We start from the raw sequence: 13,686 nt of genomic DNA, 5'->3' as shown, positions 1-13,686 counted from the left end.
CAATCTCTTGGTGAAGGTTAAGCAGGTGATCCATATTAGATCATACAGTGTTCGCATTCCCATCTGACTCCATCAGTTCCCTCTGACATTCAATCGATTTGATGACCTTCCTCCACAGCTTGTCTCTCTCCTTCTGGCATTTTTCCAGATCGGCCGCCAGTCGTTTTTCTGAAAGTTGAATGTCTCTTTTTTCATATCTTCTTGCCTTTTGCTCCACATTTCCCTCCGGTGGCAGTTCTTCGTACTTACCTGACGGAAGATCCATGATCACAATGTTCCAGCAACACCAGAAGAATTCAAAACAGAATGAGCCTTTTTTCAAAACACATCATTAATTTCAAGGCTGAAAGTCTTCGGCAAGCACAATCGCTGGCTGAGCACTTTATCTTTCAGAAGTTCATAACATCATTAATTTCAAGGTCATGCTCAGCGAGTTGGGCTTCCTTATCTCGTCGTAGCAAAACAAGCTTCTTGTATCAAATAGTACTTCTGCAGAAATTTCCCACAGGCTTTTAAGTTTTTTAAACTTCTTAACTTCAAATTACGACTAAACAGTCGTCTACTCGCGGTACCCAGTCAATGAAGTCGTCAATCTTCCGAGGATCCAGGTGTAGACCGTATCAATTTGCCTTCGACCGGCAGGTTCTTTGTTCCAGGATTTCAGCTCCAATCTCTGGCAGATATTCAGCTTCTTCTTCAATTCCACTGTAGAATCAGATTTTGCTTGGAGAACAAGTCTTTCTTAAATTCCTTTTACTTTAATTCCTTCAGAGCAAGTTCTTTACTCTAATGTAATCGCAGTTTGTATACCATCTCGAAATCCCACTTCGATAGCCATTACTTCCTTGGGATGAAATGTAGTTATAGCTTACGCACACGTCGCACCCTGATATGACAAAATTAATCTTCCAAACTCCTTTTCTTCATTAATTGGTTTTATTAAAGTACCACAAATCATAGAGTAATTAATCAGTTTCCGTACTTTATCAACTGTTTCTTCTACAAACAATATCTTGAAATTCTTGCAGTTATTACCGTACGGTTCTCACAAATATAGCTGGTACGAGCGTATGGTAAAGAACTGTATGCTCACCATCCTCCGAGTCTAAACTGACCCACAACCTCTGTCGACACACTAGCCTCCTCCCATCTAGACACTCCCAATTACGCATTAAGTCACACCCACAAGCAGGCAAAAAAGACATAAACTAGAAATATTAAAACATAGCCATAACACAATGACAATAACTGAATTAAGCATAAATGGCTCCTACACATTCATTCATTCGTTCATTCATTTATTCATTCATTCATTCATTCACTAACACGCTGACAACAACATGGTGATATTGGTCTCCTTTGATTTATGATTTCACATGCACCGAGGTACAGTGAAAAGCTTTGCATATGCGCTGTCCATTCAAATCATACTGGAAACGATTACAATCTAGATGTACCAAGTCATACCAGCGGGGAAATTCAAGTTCTGAAAGTGAAATTCTGTAAAGGCTCGTTCTTTTTTACGCACGATTTAATAGACGGGAAGCCAATCGTTCATCAAGCCTGAGGATCACGAGTGGAAACATGAAACATCCATGTCGCTCCACAGATGCTGCCTCACCCGTTGAGTCGACCGGATTTATTTATGTTTTGAGATTCCAGCAACTCCTGGCTCTTGTGAATCAACACTCTGCTGCTATCCGAGTTATACTATCCGAGCAGATTTGTGTTGATGTGTTAGAAAGACCTGCAGATGCTAGTTGAAATCGAAGGTAGACACAAAATACAGGAGTAACTCAGCGGGACAGGCAGCATCTCTGGAGAGACGGAATGGGTGACGTTTCGGGTCGAGAAGCACCAAGCACATGTTCTAATAAACACGAACTTTCTATTCGGTTCTTGTGAATCTTATTAGTCGTGCAAATTATCCAAATTCAACCAGAGGGTATTTCATTTATCTATTGCACGAACCTATTAATATGTAATAATGTAAGTGGGTATGACTTTTTAATTATCATTAAAAGACAGGTGGGAGACCAAGTTCCTCGTAGAGGGTGTACACGGAAAGGGAGAGGGTGTGACCGAGGAGCCCTGGATCCAAAGCCTCTCCCCACCCCCCACTTTCAAATATTCCCTGACCCCCACTGTTCCTTCCCCCCCACCCACACTCTCTCATCCCCCCACCAACACCCCCTCCCCCCCACCCCTGCTGTCCACTTCCCCCCAACCCCTTCTCCCCACCCCCACTCTTCCCTCCTCCCCACCCACACTCTCCCCCACCCCCGATTCACCACCACCCCCTTTCCCCCACATTCCTTCCCCACCCCCATTCTCTCCTCCCCAGCCCCACTCTCACTCTCCCCCCCTCTCCTCCACCCCGCCTCCCCGCTCCCTCCTCCCCCCACCGTCACCCACTCCTACTCCCACCCTCACCTCCACCCACCCGCTCCACCCCCATTCTCACTGTCCCCCTTCCCCCCACCCCCACTCTCCCCTCTTCCCCACCCCAAACTCTTCCCTGACCCCACTGTCCCCATTCCCCCCACCACCACTCTCTCTTCCCCCCACCACAATCCCCCCCTCCCCCGCTGTCCCCCTCCCCAGTCCCACTCTCCCTCCCACCCGCACTCTCTGCTCCTCCCAACCACCCCCACTCTCCCCTCTTCCATGACCCCCACTGTCCCCCGTCCCCTCCACCCCCACTCTCTCTTCCCCCCACCACCACCCCCCTCCCCCACTGTCCCCCTCCCCAGTCCCACTCTCCCTCCCACCCCACTCTCTGCTCCTCCCTCTCCCCCTCCCCCCATTCTCACCCCCCCCAGCCCCACTCTCACTCTCCCCATCCCCCCTCTCTCCTCCACCCCTCCTCCCCCACCCCCACTACTCTCCTCCCCCACCCTCAGCCCCTCCTCCCACCACCCATCCCCAACACACACTCGCCCCAGCCCCCTTCTCACTGTCCCCTCCCCCCCTACCCCCACTGTCCCCTCTTTCCCACCCCTACTGTCCCCTATTCCGCACCCCCACTATCCCCATCCCCATCCCACTCTCTCCCCACTCTCTTCCCACCACCACCACCCCCCCTTCCCCCTACACCCCCTCTCTCTCCTCCAGACTCCCCCTCCTCCCCCACCCCTCCCTCCTCCCACACCCCCTCCTCCCCTTTCACTCTCACTATCCCCTTCCCACCACCCACCTTCCCCCCGTTCCCTCCCCTCCACTCTTCGCTGACCCCCACTTTTCCCCTTCCCTCCCACCCCCACGCTCTCTTCCCCCAACCACCCCATACACCCCCACTGCCCCCACCCCAGTCCCACTCTACTTCCCACCCCCACTCTCTGCTCCTCCCACCCTCCCCCCACTCTCCCCTCTTCCCTGATCCCCACTGTTCCCCTTACACCCACCCCCACTCTCTCTTCCCCCAACCACCCCCCTCCCCCGCTGTCCCCCTCCCCCACTGTCCCCCTCCCCAGTCCCACTAACCCTCCCCCCACTCTCTCCTCCCCACCCCCACTCTCTCTCAACCCCCCCCTTCCCCACCCCCCCCCTTTACCCCACTCTTTCCTCCCCCCCCATTCTCTCCTCCCCAGCTCCACTCTCACTCTCCCCCGCCCCCTGTCTCCTCCCCTAACCCCCGCCTCCGCCATTCTCTCCTCCCCCCACCCTCACCCCCCTCCTACCCCCCACCCTTCCCTCCGCCCACTCGGCCTCCACGTCCACACCCCTCCGTGGAGCCGTTGGCGGGCAGTGCAGGGAGGAGGAGGGAGCACCGGACTACTCGAGTCGGGCAACGGAGGTGGGACTATACGAGGCGAGCGGCGGCGGGTCTGGGAGAGTGGGGATTGGAATGGATTCACTTTCCAAAACGTCACCATAGAAACGGCGAAACGTAGAAAATAATTGCACGAGTAGGCCATTCGGCCTTTTGACGAATCTCTGACGATGTGAGGCAGCAACTCTACCGCTACCACCCCTTAATCTTTTGAACATTGTTTTTGAGTTGTCCTTTCTGCAAATTGGCGACTGCATTTCCTACACCTTTAACAGTGGCAGGTTTTCAGTGACAGGGAGGTGGTGGTTGAGAGGAACCCGTGAACCACTTGCCCCGTGGTTGACAGCGGGGGAACCCCCCACCCCACCCTTGTTGGCGCCGCAGGTGCAATTGTCCAATTTCTTAAAAGTGGTCGCCATGATTGTGGCCCTCGGGTCCTATGCCCGACGACCCTCTGAGACCGGGTAGAAGTCTCGTTCCATCTTGATCCCGGGCTGTGAACGGAGATGCGGGCGGCGGGTTCCACTGCCCAACACGTGCAACGCCTCCTCAGTTACACCTCCTTAGCGCTGGTCCCTGTCCCTTTCTGTCCTGCCTTACACAATCCCAGGGCAATCTCTCCGCTTTCGTCTATATTCAGGCCGGTTTAATGTCTAAGTGACCTCTCCCTCGAGTGATTAGTTGGAAGTGGCCAGGACACCTTCACACTGAACACTTGCAGCCAAATAAGGTCATTGCCGGAGACGGCAGCGCGCGCAGTGGAAAACACTGGACCAGGAAGAGGCGGAGTTACAATGACTGCGAAAGACCCGGTCGAGAGTTTAACCGAGGAGGCAGTTTGTCCCATCTGCATGGATTTCTTCACCGATCCGGTGGCACTGGAGTGTGGCCACTACTTCTGCCGCTCCTGTATCACACAGAGATGGGACAGGGAGGAGAGAAACTCCTGCCCGGAATGTAGAGAGGAGTTTGAAGAACGCACCCTCAGGGTTAGTCGGGCCTTGGCGAGACTGGCTGAGAAAGCTCGAAAACTGAGCATGAATCGGACAAAGGGAAGTAAACTTCACTGCGAGAAACATCAGGAAGAACTGAAGCTGTTTTGTGAAACGGACAAGAAACTGATCTGTGTGGTTTGTGCAGCTGCGCGGGAACACACGTCTCACAGCTTCATGCTGATAGAAGAAGCTGTTGAAATCTACAAGGTAAAAGCAAACCGATTCTGATCACTTCATTATGTCACGTCTTGTTTATTTTCTGACAATTTTATTCACTGATTTAAAACCCAACCCTAGGGTCAGGTGAAATCTACCTTCGAATCTCTCAGAAACAAAGAATCAGAGATCTGGCGAACGGAGGAGGAACAGAAAGAGAGCTTTTCTGAAGTTCAGGTTTGTACTGTCGATTTAATGTTCTTGTGTACATTTCATCTTGCGATGTGTGTAATAATTTGGCACCTCTATAGAGCTCAGTAGTCGAGGGCCAAAACACTTGGGAGAGGTTGAGCAGCCAAGGACTTTACTCCCTGGGGTGCAGTAGTCTGAAGAATGGACAGTGGCAGGTGTATAATATCACGAAACGGAATGATACGTTGGATGGTCAGTCTTAGTAGGAGGATCGGGGAAAGTGAGGGTGTATGTTTTAGGTGAGAGGGAAAAGATTTCAAATGAACATGAAGGACAAATTTGGTAGTGTGTACATGGAAAGAGCTGCTAGATGAGGTCGTTGAGTCAGGTACCAAAACAACATTTAAAAGGTATAATGCAGATGGGGCGTCTTGGTCGGTATGACCCCTTGCTGTATGACTCTGTGAAGTCTGACATTCTAAGTGGTGCTGCTGTCTGATAGTTCTGGTGACCTGGTTCTGTTCAGTGAGGGTTAATGGAGAAATTAAATGGAACATGTTGCAGAGAATTGAATTGGGGAAATGGGAATGATGTGCTTGTACATTACTTTCACAAAATATTCCAGAATTATCATGATGAGCTCTTTAATTGCCAAGGTAATGAAAGCTATGGTTTAAATACATGTAAATGGGATTTGTGTAGATACATATGAAGCCCAGCATGAACATGATGGACCAAATGGCATATTCTGCGCTGAGAATGATATAACATATATATTATCATCTTTCATCTGACAGGAAGAGTCACACAAACTTCAGTCACAGATCACTTCCCAGTTTGCTGAACTGCACCAGATTCTCACTGAGAAAGAGCAGTGCTTACTGGGAGAGATCCGGGAGGAAGAGAAGACGATTGTAAAAACAATGCAGAAAAATCTTCAAGAGATTCAAGAGAATTTAAAGTCCATTCAGGAGGAACTCTCAAAGTTACAGGAACAGATAGATCACAAGGACGGCGTGATATTTCTGAAGGTGAGGGGTTACACTACAGTTTGGTGAAGTGAAAGTGCACAGGCACAAAATGGTGGGTTAAATTTTCTGAAATAAATGCCGCATTTACCAGTAATTCAAAACTGGGTCAATGTTCCGTCTGTTCCAACTACTCACCACATCCTACAGCAATGCCCCAAATTCCAGGAATCCTCATGTATTTATCTAACTTCAACTTAAATTTATCTGCAATATTGTCTTCAGGCCGTCCTGTGAGTTCCATGTTCTGTTTACTGCATTTCTTATGGAATTTAGCAAAAGGTCATCTTACATTTCAGCTTTGATTTTTGTTCCCCCCACAAGTAGTGATAATATTTCCATCCCCCACCCATTTAAATCCTACGCTGATCCTAAAATATTCCAGCCCATTTTCTCTGACCGGTCTGACTCGTAGGTTGCATGATCGCCCCTATTTTCATCAACATTCCTAATGCTTTGTCCTGTGTTTGGTGTCTCTACCAGAATATCCACTTCCTGTCTGTGTGGCACTGGCAAAGAGTTTGGAAATGGGAATTATCAGTGAGTTATTGTGTAGCAATTTGGCGAAATACCCGCTGTCGGGATCATGACGATCCATCTCAGACTATTGACATTTGTGTTTTATTTATTTCAGGAGGTAGCTGGTCGCAAGACATGGTAGGACATGCTTTTAACTGAAACAATGTATATTTTATAAGAACAGCTCAAATGCTCCGTTTATAACCAGCTGTTAAATATTTGCAGGTTCAGTGATGAAGCCAAACCAATGTTGGTGGTCAGAGGCAAGTTGCCAAATGAAAAGTTTGATCACACCTTTTTCTACAACATGGCATTGAGCGAAACATCTGATATCATCAAACGAGGTAAAACTGATACCTCTTAACAACTCTTTGTGTGAAGAAAACTGTGTCCTCCAGAATTTGTATCCCCGCATGAAAATAATGTTTTGATGATCTAGCCTAGATCTTTCTGCAAACTTTGACAGACTTCCTCGCAACCCATAACATTTCCCATTCCCCACAAACGTACTATACACACCTCCTACATTCAGATCCAGGCCACGAAAATATATAATAAACAACAAAGGTTGCAGCAGCGATATGTGATACACACCACCAGTCACAGACCTCCAGGCAGAAAAATCATCCTCCTACCGCTACCTTCCACCTCCAATCACCAAGCCAATTATGGGTCCATTTTACCAACTCCTCTTGTATCCACCTGCCTTCGCATTCTGGACCAGCCTTACATGCGGAACATTGTCAAGTCCCTCAGTGAAGTTCATATATTGGTTCACAACGAGATCAGAGTGTTCTTGGTTGCACAGACGCATCAAACCCACCCTCCAATAAATAAACCAAGTAACCAGTTGCAGATTGCCTTGCCCGTCCAGTCCACTCCCGTTCAGTGTGATCACGGCAACTCCATCCCACATCTCTACCTCCTCTTTAACCACCTCCAATTACCCCTCACTCCAGTCTCCTCAAAGGTGCCTGTTCTCCACTCGATGAGGTTGTGGGTGAAACCCCGGGCAGGGTATCCGTTGTCCGCCCGCCTGTGCCTGAGGCCGAGCGGCCTCTCCACCGGTCCTGGGGCAGTGCTGCCCGAGTCTCCCCGGACCACCAGGACTCTCTGATTCTCTGCTTCTCCCCCCAGTCTCCGTCACCCTGGATGTGGAAACAGCGCATCCGGAGCTCGAGGTGTCTGAGGATCGGAAGAGGATGAGATGGACCCGGACCCGGAGGAGTCTCCCTGACACCGGGAAGAGGTTTACAGGCAGTGAGTGTGTGCTGGGATCGGAGGGATTCATATCGGGGAGAAATTACTGGGAGGTGGAGATGGCGGGGAGTCCAGGCTGGTGTCTGGGAGTCGCCGCAGAGTCTGTGGAGAGGAAGAGAGAGGACGAGCTGACCCCGGAGACTGGAGTCTGGAGCATCAGTTGGTGGGATGATGAGTTTGAAGCAGATACCGACCCTCCATCCCGTCTCCCCACCCGTCCCATCCCCGGGAGGGTGGGAGTTTATCTCAGTTACGAGTCCGGAACAGTTTCATTTTACGACGCGGACACCAAGTCCCATCTCCACACCTTCACTGGGAATAAATTCACGGAGAAACTTTATCCTTTCTTCTGGTCTTGGGAGGAAGACCACTGGCTGAGAATCTGCTCCGGTTCCGCTCCGGGTGTGTAAAAGGGTCGGGGCAATACAGGGAGAAAAGATGAGGTACGAGGGTAAACTAGCCAATAATATAAAGGAGGATAGCAAAAGTTTTTTTAGGTACGTGAAGAGGAAAAAAATAGTCAAGGCAAATGTGGGTCCCTTGAAGACAGAAGCAGGGGAATTTATTATGGGGAACAAAGAAATGGCAGACGAGTTAAACCGTTACTTTGGATCTGTCTTCACTGAGGAAGATACACACAATCTCCCAAATGTTCTAGGGGCCGGAGAACCTAGGGTGATGGAGGAACTGAAGGAAATCCACATTAGGCAGGAAATGGTTTTGGGTAGACTGATGGGACTGAAGGCTGATAAATCCCCAGGGCCTGATGGACTGCATCCCAGAGTACTTAAGGAGGTGGCTCTAGAAATAGTGGAAGCATTGGAGATCATTTTTCAATGTTCTATAGATTCAGGATCAGTTCCTGTGGATTGGAGGATAGCAAATGTTATCCCACTTTTTAAGAAAGGAGGGAGAGAGAAAACGGGGAATTATAGACCAGTTAGTCTGACATCAGTGGTGGGGAAGATGCTGGAGTCAATTATAAAAGACGAAATTGCTGAGCATTTGGATAGCAGTAACGGGATCATTCCGAGTCAGCATGGATTTACGAAGGGGAAATCATGCTTGACAAATCTACTGGAATTTTTTGAGGATGTAACTAGGAAAATTGACAAGGGAGAGTCAGTGGATGTGGTGTACCTCGACTTTCAGAAAGCCTTCGACAAGGTCCCACATAGGAGATTAGTGGGCAAAATTAGGGCACATGGTATTGGGGGTAGGGTACTGACATGGATAGAAAATTGGTTGACAGACAGAAAGCAAAGAGTGGGGATAAATGGGTCCCTTTCGGAATGGCAGGCAGTGACCAGTGGGGTACCGCAAGGTTCGGTGCTGGGACCCCAGCTATTTACGATATACATTAATGACTTAGACGAAGGGATTAAAAGTACCATTAGCAAATTTGCAGATGATACTAAGTTGGGGGGTAGTGTGAATTGTGAGGAAGATGCAATAAGGCTGCAGGGTGACTTGGACAGGTTGTGTGAGTGGGCGGATACATGGCATATGCAGTTTAATGTAGATAAGTGTGAGGTTATTCACTTTGGAAGTAAGAATAGAAAGGCAGATTATTATCTGAATGGTGTCAAGTTAGGAGGAGGGGGAGTTCAACGAGATCTGGGTGTCCTAGTGCATCAGTCAATGAAAGGAAGCATGCAGGTACAGCAGGCAGTGAAGAAAGCCAATGGAATGTTGGCCTTCGTAACAAGAGGAGTTGAGTATAGGAGCAAAGAGGTCCTTCTACAGTTGTACCGGGCCCTGGTGAGACCGCACCTGGAGTACTGTGTGCAGTTTTGGTCTCCAAATTTGAGGAAGGATATTCTTGCTATGGAGGGCGTGCAGCGTAGGTTCACTAGGTTAATTCCCGGAATGGCGGGACTGTCGTATGTTGAAAGGCTGGAACGATTGGGCTTGTATACACTGGAATTTAGAAGGATGAGGGGGGATCTTATTGAAACATAAGATAATTAGGGGATTGGACACATTAGAGGCAGATAACATGTTCCCAATGTTAGGGGAGTCCAGAACAAGGGGCCACAGTTTGAGAATAAGGGGTAGGCCATTTAGAACGGAGATGAGGAAGAACTTTTTCAGTCAGAGGGTGGTGAAGGTGTGGAATTCTCTGCCTCAGAAGGCAGTGGAGGCCAGTTCGTTGGATGCTTTCAAGAGAGAGCTGGATAGAGCTCTTGAGGATAGCGGAGTGAGGGGGTATGGGGAGAAGGCAGGAACGGGGTACTGATTGAGTGATCAGCCATGATCGCATTGAATGGCGGTGCTGGCTCGAAGGGCTGAATGGCCTACTCCTGCACCTATTGTCTATTGTCTATTGTCTATTGTCCCGGGACCGGCGTCAGGAGCGGGGCTCAGGGGCTGTGGGGCAGAAACCCAGAGTACAACAGGTCGGCGCTGAACGGCTCCCATTTAATCCCCAAATTCCGCGTCGTAAAAACCCCAGTGAGCGCGAAAATAAAACCAGGGGGAATGTAAATGTGAGAAGAGAGAAATAAACAGCAAGTGGAATCAGAGCTATCACTCCGTTCATTTCAACGCGTTAACCGCGTCACTTCTTGGTCCCGCCACTAGATGGCAGCAACGCCACGCGGTGCGACCACAGACCAGCTGTAACTTTGAGAATTAACTTTGACAATTGCAGAAACAGCGGGAATCTGATTTAATAAGTGACGTTTGTGACCTGTTACCACACCTGCGACCCAAACAACATGCATGGCTTAAAATGTGTAATAAAGGCAGAAATTGCCCCCAAAACTCAGCGGGTCAGGCAGCATCTGCAAGGTGAAACAAACCTTACATTTCAATTGACAATAGGTACAGGAGTAGGCCATTCGGCCCCTCGAGCCAGCACCGCCATTCAATGTGTTCATGGCTGATCAGTCACAACCAGTACCCCGTTCCTGCCTTCTCCCCATACCCCCTGACTCCGCTATCATTAAGAGCTCTATCTCCCGCTCTCTTGAAAGCATCCAGAGAATTGGCCTCCACTGCTTTCTGAGGCAGAGAAATCCACAGATTTATAACTCTCCGCAAATCTGCTAATGGTACTTTTAATCCCTTCATGTAAGTCATTAATGTATATTGTAAATAGCTGCGGTCCCAGCACCGAGCCTTGCGGTACCCCACTAGTCACTGCCTGCCATTCTGAAAGGGACCCATTTATCCCGACTCTTTGTTTCCCGTCTGCCAACCAATTTTCTATCCAGGTCAGCAACCTGCCACCAATATCATGTGCTCGAATCTTGCCCACTAATCTCCTACGCTTTCTGAAAGTCCATGTACACTTCATCCACTGGCTCTCCCTTGTCCATTTTCCTACTTACATCCTCAAAAAATTCCAGAAGATTAGTCAAGCATGATTTCCCCTCCGTAAATCCGCTGACTCAGACCGATCCTGTTACTGCTATCCAAATGTTTTTCAGATATGATACTGGTGACAAATGATGATCAACCTGAGTTATTAACTCTGTTTCTCACTCTACAGACGCTAACCGTCCAGCTGAGTATTTCTCGGATTTTATTTTTGATTTTTAGCATCTCCTTATTCCTTCTCTCCAGAGATGCTGCCTGACCTGTCGAGTTACTCCGGCTCTTTGTGTCTATCCGTCCAAACCTTTCCTGTCTGTGTGTCTGCCCGAATTTCTTTTCATTATTGTCCATTTGGGAATGCTTGTGCCTCTGATGGATATTAGGGTGCCGTCTGTACGGAGTACGTGTGTTCTCGCCGTGACCTGCGTGGGTTTTCACCGGATGCTCAGGTTTCCATCCACACTCCAAAGACGTGCAGGTTGTGGGTTAATTGGCTTCGGTAAAATTGTAAATTGTCCCTACTGTGTGTGGGATAGTACTGGTGTGCGGGGATCGGTGGGCGGTGCGGATTCGGTGGGCCGAAGGGCCTGTTTCTGTGCTATAAAGTGGAAGATAATAAAGAGGACGAAGGTTGGACTTTTTTTTCCTTCCATCACAGTGAGGAATGTGGGGAATCCACTGTGGTGGATGTTTATGTTAACTTCTATGTAATTCTGTGTCTTGATTTTTTTTTGTCTGGCTATATGGTAATTCGCATATCACTGTACCTTAATTGGTACACGTGACAATAAAAGACCTTCGACTCTAAAACTTACTGAAGCTTACTTGGAGAATTTAATGCTTTTAAACTAGCTCTTGTTCACACCTTATCTTTTTTCTGATTATTGTGTAATCAGGATATGTGATGCCATCTGCCAGCCTGATTCTCTCCTCGCTTACACCTCAATCATCCCCTCTAATATCTTCAGACTTTAAACTCAAAGCTTGTCGCCGACTGATTGCTGAAGATAGACACAAAAGCTGGAGTAACTCAGCGGGACAGGCAGCATCTCTGGAGAGAAGGAATGGGTGACGTTTCGGGTCGAGACCCTTCTTCAGACTCAATCTTCGGTTTAAACCCGCATCTGCAGTTCCTTCCAACGCACGGGTCGATTCTGACCGTTTGAAGATGGGTCTTGACACGAAACGTCACCCATTCCTTCTCTCCAGAGATGCTGTTTGACCCGCTGAGTTACTCCAGCACTTTGTGTCTGTCTTCGGTTTAAACCAGCACCTGCAGTTCCTTCCTACACATAGCGACTGATTACTGTTCACTTCAGCTTTGATGGCAACCGGTATTATGGAAGCAAGACCCCATGGCGCTGATGGCGGCGGCAACCCGAGACCCGCTGTTGCCGCGGCTTCTCATCCCCCTCCACCACCCTCTCCCCCTCATCCCCCTCCCTCTCCGCCGGGCCTGCAGCGGCGGCCCCGACCCAGACCGGCAGCGGCTCCACAAGGAGCGGCGGCGGCTGCGGAGAGAGGCGGCCTTGGAGGCCCGGAGTGGAGGAAGAGGAGAGAGAAATGGAGGGGTGAGGGAGAGGAGGAGAGAGAAATGGAGGGTGAGGGAGAGGAGAAGGGAGAAATGGAGGGGTGAGGGAGAGGAGGCGAGGGAGTGGAGGAGAGAAAAATGGAGGGGTGAGGAGGAGAGGAAGTGGACAATGCGAGGGAGAGGAGGGGTGAGGGGAAGGAGAGGAATGAGGGAGAGGTGGAGAGGAAGAGGGGGACGAGGGAAAGGAGGAGGAGAGGTGAAGGAGAGGAAGGGGGTGAGGAGGAGGTGCAGGGAGAGGGAGAGGAGGGTGAAAGGGAGAGGAGGAAAGGGAGAGGAGGAGATGGAGAGGAGGAGGGTTGAAGGAGAGGAAGAGGTAGGGTGAGGGGGCGGAGGAGAAAGAGGAGGAGGGGTGATTCGAAGGCGTCCGCTTTGTTCAGGAAACGGGGCTTCAACTCCACTGCACGTTGTTGTCCAGCCTCACTTGCCCCCTCTGGCAGCTTGTTCCAGACACCCACGACCTTCTGTGTGAAAATGTTGTTCCTCAGGTTCCCGATTAAATCTTGCACCTCTCACCACAAACCTGTGTCCTCTAGTTCTCGATTCCACTGCTCCAGGTAACAGACTGTGCATTCACCCTGTCTATTCACCTCTTGATCTTATGCACTTCAGCCTCCTGCGCTCCAATGAATAAATCCTTCCCTGCCCAACCTCTCCCTTTCGCTCTGACCCTCAAATCCTGGCACCATCTTCGTGAATCCACTCTGCAATTGTTTCCAACATATTATCCTGCCTTACACTGTCCCAAGCGCTACTCTCCGCTTCCGTCTATATTCAATGCAGTTTAATGTGTAACTGACCCCTCCATGTGTTAGAGAGCGGGGGGACCCTCCATAGTTTCCGCGGGTGGATTTG

The 13,686-nt window shown here is 49.5% G+C and overlaps 2 protein-coding genes across 2 annotated transcripts; both read left to right on the top strand.

Moving 5' to 3' along the window:
* Positions 1–4,566: 4,566 nt before the first annotated feature.
* On the top strand, positions 4,567–6,804 carry LOC144602835 (E3 ubiquitin-protein ligase TRIM17-like). Its single transcript, XM_078415955.1, has 3 exons — positions 4,567–4,974; positions 5,065–5,160; positions 6,778–6,804. The coding sequence occupies exons 1-3, from the start codon at positions 4,567–4,569 to the stop codon at positions 6,802–6,804; spliced, it is 531 nt and encodes a 176-aa protein (XP_078272081.1).
* On the top strand, positions 6,782–8,394 carry LOC144603124 (E3 ubiquitin-protein ligase TRIM39-like). The gene is made up of 2 exons (XM_078416273.1): positions 6,782–7,006; positions 7,800–8,394. The coding sequence occupies exons 1-2, from the start codon at positions 6,910–6,912 to the stop codon at positions 8,330–8,332; spliced, it is 630 nt and encodes a 209-aa protein (XP_078272399.1). The 5' UTR covers positions 6,782–6,909; the 3' UTR covers positions 8,333–8,394.
* Positions 8,395–13,686: the final 5,292 nt, after the last annotated feature.

This window comes from Rhinoraja longicauda, chromosome 19 (genome assembly GCF_053455715.1).
Source record: "Rhinoraja longicauda isolate Sanriku21f chromosome 19, sRhiLon1.1, whole genome shotgun sequence".
Taxonomy (NCBI): Eukaryota; Metazoa; Chordata; class Chondrichthyes; order Rajiformes; family Arhynchobatidae; genus Rhinoraja; species Rhinoraja longicauda.
This window is presented reverse-complemented; position numbering and strand designations above follow the sequence as displayed.

Coding starts and splice junctions, on each gene's coding strand:
- LOC144602835 (XM_078415955.1), top strand. CDS start 4,567: ATGACTGCGAAAGACCCGGTCGAGAGTTTAACCGAGGAGGCAGTTTGT. Junction 4,975..5,064: donor AAGCTGTTGAAATCTACAAG/GTAAAAGCAAAC, acceptor ACCCAACCCTAG/GGTCAGGTGAAATCTACCTT. Junction 5,161..6,777: donor AGAGCTTTTCTGAAGTTCAG/GTTTGTACTGTC, acceptor TATTTATTTCAG/GAGGTAGCTGGTCGCAAGAC.
- LOC144603124 (XM_078416273.1), top strand. CDS start 6,910: ATGTTGGTGGTCAGAGGCAAGTTGCCAAATGAAAAGTTTGATCACACC. Junction 7,007..7,799: donor ATCTGATATCATCAAACGAG/GTAAAACTGATA, acceptor TTCTCCCCCCAG/TCTCCGTCACCCTGGATGTG.